This window comes from Puntigrus tetrazona, chromosome 9 (genome assembly GCF_018831695.1).
Source record: "Puntigrus tetrazona isolate hp1 chromosome 9, ASM1883169v1, whole genome shotgun sequence".
NCBI classification, from domain to species: Eukaryota; Metazoa; Chordata; class Actinopteri; order Cypriniformes; family Cyprinidae; genus Puntigrus; species Puntigrus tetrazona.
In genome coordinates this window covers 21272136-21279151 of record NC_056707.1, presented here as the reverse complement: position 1 = coordinate 21279151, position 7016 = coordinate 21272136, and the positions used below count along the sequence as shown (strand labels likewise).

Here is a 7016-nt window from a genome sequence, read left to right as displayed (position 1 = left end):
CCAATTACTTCCAAAACAACAGCCAAAAATACTATCGGGCAAGGATACATAAAGTACAAAACGTCCCCAACAACATGAGCACAGCCTCGTTTAACCGCTAAAATTGTTCAGGAACACCTCACACAGCATCAGCCTGCATACGGTACATTTCCACAAGTCCTTTTAACGACTGCTCAAAAAAATCATTATGTTTTACTGTATAACAACACAGAGGCTAAGCAAAAGCACGAGGGTGAAAGCCACAGTGAACGAGGAACGGCTCAAAACTGTAAGATATCATGATGTTCTCCCGTCTTCCTTCAGGCGGCTATCTGTGCCTCCTCGGTGAGCTGTCCCTGCTCCTCTCGTCTTTCCTCCTGGACTCTTTGTATCTGTCAGAATGCCTGTTCTCTTTGTCCGCCCTCTCCAAACCGTTCTTGAACGAGTCCCTGGAGTCGGTCTCTTTGCGGCTCCTCTCTCGTGACTTTGACCTGTCCCGGCTCCGCCGCAGAGGCTCCTTGTCTCTGCTTCTGCGTCTATCTTTGTCCTTGTCCGCTCGGGGGTTTTTGCCGTCGTCCTTGTGCCCGCGTGAATCCAGCTGTCGGTTCTCGTGGTCCGGAGCGTGCCTGTGGTGCTGCTGTTCTTTATGTCCTCTCCTCTCGCGCTCGGGTTCTCCTCTCTGTCGAGCAGGGGGCGACTCGTCCTCATGTCCCCGGCGCCGAGAATCTCTGTGGTGCTTGTCGGATCCGTGGCGGTCCTCTTTGCTGCCTTCTTGTCGCCGGTTCTCGTGTCTCTTGCTGGGACGCTCCTCCAGAGGAGATCGCTGGTTTGCTGCCTTGCTGGACTTCTTCTTCTCCTTGCTTTTGTCCTTTTTCTTGCCTGAGGCCTTTTTACGCCTGGAGTCAGAATCTGAGAATGAAAAGGAGAGTTTTGTAAGTACTCGGAGGACCCAAACGTAATACCTTATGCCACTCACGGAAAAAAAAAAAACTCTTTTCACTAGGCGAGTATGATCGCTGAGGTTTACTAAGTTGTTGATGTCCTTAAGATTATATATTTGTGGTATAAATAACAAAAACCATCTCAATATGTTTTTACAGGTCCTTTCTGAGGAGATCTGTCAAAAACAGGTCGACTTTGGCCTGTTTAATTACTATTCACGAGCCTTCTCTTCTGATTGGCCTGTTTTTTTGAGTGATGCACGACCTGGCCAATCAAAGTTTATACCTATTGCTATTTCTAGTCACTGGGGGACCATAGGCAGCCTTGGGAAACTCATATTAACGTAAAAAAAAATCTCATAAAGCAACATTTTCATGTTATGGGACAGTCCGGCTGGAAGTTTAAAAAAAGTTTTTAACCGGTCAACTTTTTTGCGACAAGCGTTGTGTGACATATGATGAACCTACAGCACCCAAAATGGCCAATTTCAATAAACCCAGTACGATCAAACCACTAAAATGTTCACACCTTGAGGGGGGAAAAAAAGAGCGGCGTTAAATGTGTTTTCACATGCACACGTTTGAGGGAACTGTTAGAGAAGAGGAAGTATTCCTTTCTTGAAAAGCAGCAATAAACACCAATTAACAATCATCAAACGGTAGCGGAGGAGAAGAGAGGCCTGGCATCACGTCTTTTCTAAAAATGTATCTTCATTAACAGCCTCGAGAACAAATTACTGCACTTGAATGGCTGCGGCTCACAGACTCCTGTCAGAATCTGCCTGTTCTCAAATCTAATTATAATCACTTTTTACACAGTGCTGAAACCACAAAAAGTGTCTATTTGCATGCATATTGGGAGGTGGAAGTGTTTCTAACAGTGTTTGTCATCACGCAGTAATTCTAAACAAGCTATTTATGAGCGATTTCTGACTGCGATGAGGAGATTTCCACCCTGTAAATCCAATCTATTAAACAAATCGAGGTTTTATCATGTTGATCATTCAATCTAAGACTCGTAAAATTCTCAGATTTTGCATTATTGCAGAGATCCTAAATAGCTGAAACAAAAAAAAATATCTTGACAACAGAACTAGGAAGCCATTTTTTGTAGATCCCATCGCATAAATTCTCAAAGTGGACACTGAAGCGCAGGCTGATGACTGACCGGTCATCAGAGCTCAGGAAGGGAGGGGGAAAACACTCCATAACAAGCAGAATAATTAAGCAAGAAAAACAAACAAACACAAAACAGATCTCAAGTCAAGTCCAGACATGAATGCAATGCATAATTAGGCGCCAGGCCAATGGCCACACTTTCTTTCACACTTAATGAAATTTTAAAGTTATGATGGAAAACAGAATTGGCTCTGCTCTTGTTCAATGCAGCGGTTCACTCCACAAGGCAGACATAATTTAACATCGACAATCCGAATCGTTCTATTCAATCTCAACCATAAAAACAGAACATTCAGTTTTGGTTATGACAGCAAAATCATGAGCAGATTAAAGTAACGTTCAATTTGGGAATAAAGCGTTTCAAAGCATATAAACGCATGGTGTTTGAAGAAACTGATAAGTAATTATTAGCATTATTTTACAATGCGCTATTAAGTTGAATTATTATTTTATTCAATTAATGGTTACTGAAAGAGGTTTGGGACGGTTCTTATAAAAATGTTTTTAATGCATTTTTCAAGTCTTTCTCCAGTAGTTCAACCCTAAAAACAAACAAACCCCAAATAGTTTTTAAGATTTCTTTTATATGCAGACATGCTCCTTAAACCAGACTAATAAAGGTGCTGCATGTAGAATTTACCTAGTGGTTGAACTAGGTATTGCAAAATTCTAAATATTGGAGAGGGGTGTTTTTTTTACCCACCCCCTTCTCCTTTGTCTTGGTGCAGGTTGCCAGTCCTTCAACTGGCAACCAAGGGAGCCGAAATACAATTGGGTAAAAGGAAGTGAGTGGGGTTACAGAAACCAAAACAAACCCTGACTGCACATTTTCAAAAGGTGAATATCTGACTGTAGCATTTTTTTTCCAGATAAACAAGTATCTTAAATCTACAAATATCTGCAAACATGTTATGGTATTTTTTTTATTATGGTATGGTTTTAATAGAGAATAAAATTACATACAGCACCTTTAAGAATGATTCACTCTTACCAAATCTATCTCAAGATCCTGTATTCTTTTCATATTAAAAAATGACAGTAATGCAAAAGAAAACCCTGAGGATACCTGAGGAGCTGTCACTGCTAGAGGAGGAGTCTGAGGCGCTGGATGAATCCGAGTCACTGTCGCTGCTGTCAGATGAGGAATCTGAAGATGAGGAGGAGTCTGAAGAAGAAGAGGAAGAGGAGGAGGAATCCGATGACTCCACTTCCTGATTCTGGGTCATGATCATCTTAGGAGCGTTCTTCAGATGTTCTCTCAACTCATCCCTGAAAGAAAAGAAAAAAAGGGTTCAGTAAGCATTTGTTCTCATTAATTGGAGTCGATCCAAAAAAAGATTTCACAGGTGCGTACGTAAGTCCTCCAAGGCCAATTGATGTGAAGAAATTAATGGCAAATCTCGTGTTCCTCGGGTTGTCACGTGGGAAAAGACCCTCAAAGAAAGACTGAAGAGTCCTGAGGAATAAACAAAAGATATGTTCCATCAATTAATTATCGATTGAATGCATTCAGTGAAACAGAAAGGAAAGCACTTACATGTCCTTCAGTCGCTCATTCAGTTTAGGCAAACCCATATAAGCACAAAGCTCCTGGAACAAAATCTTCACAAAAATTCGACTGGAGGATGTCGTTGTGTCTTCACTCATTTTAACACATTCAAGGACCTAAGATAGAGAGACAGAGAGAGAGAGCTGTTTTAGTACATCAGGAAACCAATGATATGTCTGGCCATATTGATGTGTTGTTGTCTAAAACGTAATTAGAGCTTGTGGGATGCATTCGTTTATTAGCCATGTCTAAATGCTGATGTGGTGAATGTAGAGGAAGAAATAATAAAAGTTACTCACACTCCATGGAATGGAGTCTGTGTAGAGGAGATGCGCAAACATTCGAGCAACATTACGTAATTTGTTGGTCTCAAGCCGGTGGATGGTTTCATACTGTTCCTGGAAGATGGCTTCAAAACTCTCCATATATTCTTTCTTCAGCAGGCAAAACCTCTACATAAAAGATGAAAAACATTAGACGAAGAAAAACTCTTGTGATCTTGCACCAATAGTACAGATGAGGTGCATGTCACTTTGAATATTCATAAATCTAGAAAAAAAATAATGTTGCCTTGCATCGTATCTATAAATAATAATAAAATCTATATAAACCATTAATAAAAAATATCAATAATGAACAATAAAGTATATATATATATATATATATATATATATATATATATATATATATATATATATATATATATATATATATATATATATATATATATATATATATAAAATCTAATTTTAACAAACCAAAATAAAGTCATTCAAAAAGTGAAAGATGTGCTCACCCCAGCTAGGAGACCAAAGAACTTCTCGTATGTTCTTTGCTGGGCACAACAGTCCAGGATCATGTTGCACAGCTCTTTCTGTGGAGAGGAACAGAATCACATGAAAAAAAATCTCTAACACAGACTAAGCATCAGGGCACTTTAAAAGAAACTCAAAAGAAAAGTGTGAGGCTGATCATCCATTCCCAGCACTTCTCCACTAATGCCTATTGATCTCATAACCTCATATCTTCACCAAGGAGCCTAGGATTCTGAGACAGAGCGACAGACAGCCTCAAGATCAATTTAACAAATTAAACTTGAACACATTACGAGATGATCTAAAAATTGTTCCGTTGAACTCTCGAGGCTCTTTCCTCAAGTGCACTAGATATTGGTCCATGCACATGAAGGACTAAGCACTTGAAATATGGATTAATCATTAAGAGGTTTTTGTAAAATAGAAAAAACGGTTTAATGAAAAGATCACACAAAGGCATCGGTTTCAGAAGACTTGCAAGAGTCACACAGACTACTCTTATGGTGCTTTTTAAAGACAAATACATATACTTTTTTTTTTAAGAAATTGATACTTTAAGAATCCATTAAAATGATCAGATGGGGCATTACAATGACATTAGAAAGTAATTTGTGTTGCGACAGAAAATGTCCTTTTTATTCTTCTACAAATACAGAAAACAAATCATGGTTTCCACATATTAACCAAATGCTTTCAACACCGATACATTTTTTGAACATCATGTGTTATCATAGATGAAAAAAAGAGTTTTCTGTTTTAATATCTTTTAAGGTATAATACATTTTATACCTTAAAAGATATTAAAACAGAAAACTCTTTTTTACGTAGTAATAATATTTTACACCATTGCAATAGTTTTTATTGCATTTTTTAGTAAACGTTATGGACTGGCTGACTTTGAATGCAGTATGCAACAAAAAATACTACTGAAATCAGTAGGCACCAGAAACTAATTGTTTATCCAAATTTTTGCGTTCAGCAGAAGAAAGTGAATCATACAGGTTTTGAACAAATTCGCATATATTGCGACGGTTTTTCATTTTTGGGTGAACTATCGTTTTAAGGACGTTATCCCAAGCATCTAGAGCAGAAATGTCAAAACCTCTGCTGTGACTGGAGGCACAGGCGATGTCAAGTAATTCTGTTCAGGTCAAAAGTTTGAAATCCCTTATCGAACCTTTCCTTGTCCCTGGCCTTGCTGTGTTTGTGACCACAGATGCCTATTCCCCCCTTCGTATGAAACAGGAAGGATTAGCTGCTCCAAACTGCCATTTAACTCTTCCCACTTCGCACCTGCGTCTGGCTCAGCTGAGCTCCAGAGGTCTGGGCCGCCTTCCCTGTAGGTGTAGTATCTCATCCTGTTGCACGGACACAAGAGCTGCCATGCTTCTCTACTTACACCTTACAACACTCCATAAGCCTATTGATTTAAGACCCACATATATTCATCGGGGAGTTTAGGATTATAAGGAGGAACGGCATGCTCGCGATCAACTTACAAACGAAACCCGATAGGCTGCAGTCTGGCACCAAATTAGTCGAAGCTGGAAACTTAAAGTGGTTTAAAATACTTTCAACAGAAGGATATCAAAAAGCGGAGTGTCCAGGCAGATGAAGTACTGAACACTCGAGATACGGCTGAGGGGTAACTCTGATGAGATGGGTTCTGACTCTTCTAACAGGTGCCTGCAGGCAGCGAGCCACATGTGCCAGGTGTGACGGTGAGGTGTTCTGATCACAGGACAGTTTGAAAGAGTGTGGAGCAGAAAGGTGGTTCAGCCATCAGGCACCAGTATCTCATATTAACACCCTGTATATATATTTCAGGGAGGCTAAACTCGCCTACAATCTTGATTACTGATAACAAACCCTATCTCTCCTTTAAGCGATTTCATGATTTAGAATAATTATGACTAAGATTTCAAAAACCTATTAACACTTTGAGGTTGCATTTTATATCGTTAGTGAAAAAGAAATATACTAAAATGTATTTGAAATGCACTTGTTTGTACACTACAAATAGATTTACATATTTATGTGCTTAATAAAAATGCCCTGTAACTGTACTTCTATATTCTGATATAGTAAACACAAATTTGCACATAAACCACTTTAATTGTGCGTAAGTCCAAAAACAGATATACTTAAGTATTTGATTGTGATAAAATGGACCAACTGCAAGTATACTTCATGTACACTTATTATATTGCATTTATAGAGCAATATTAATGAAAGATCATATGATCTTTGCCAGTAGTAACATTATAACACCATATTAACAAATATATACATACGTATACTCTGTGTATGTATTGTATATATTATATATATATACATACTGTACATATACATATATATACATATATATATATACACATATACATATACATATATATATGCACACATACACATGTTAATATTAAGCCTAAAATGTGTTTTAAATGTTACTACTGGTGAAGATCATATTTTTACATAAAATAATGTTTTTATATTTAAATATATACAGTTATATACAATTTTTTATTTATTCCTGGGATGCAATGCTGAATTTTT

At 38.2% G+C, this 7016-nt stretch overlaps 1 protein-coding gene across 1 annotated transcript in view; it reads right to left on the bottom strand.

Moving 5' to 3' along the window:
- The window catches only part of cwc22 (CWC22 spliceosome associated protein homolog), a 37650-nt gene that overhangs the window by 41 nt on the left and 30593 nt on the right, over positions 1-7016 (bottom strand). The window contains exons 16-21 of the mRNA XM_043248672.1: positions 4445-4522; positions 3948-4100; positions 3637-3764; positions 3454-3555; positions 3166-3368; positions 1-888 (exon numbers count right to left, since the gene is read on the bottom strand). The exon at positions 1-888 is cut by the window's left edge and continues 41 nt beyond it. Of these exons, the coding sequence (XP_043104607.1) occupies positions 308-888; positions 3166-3368; positions 3454-3555; positions 3637-3764; positions 3948-4100; positions 4445-4522 (1245 nt within the window). The 3' untranslated portion in view covers positions 1-307. The remainder of the gene's footprint in view (positions 889-3165; positions 3369-3453; positions 3556-3636; positions 3765-3947; positions 4101-4444; positions 4523-7016) is intronic.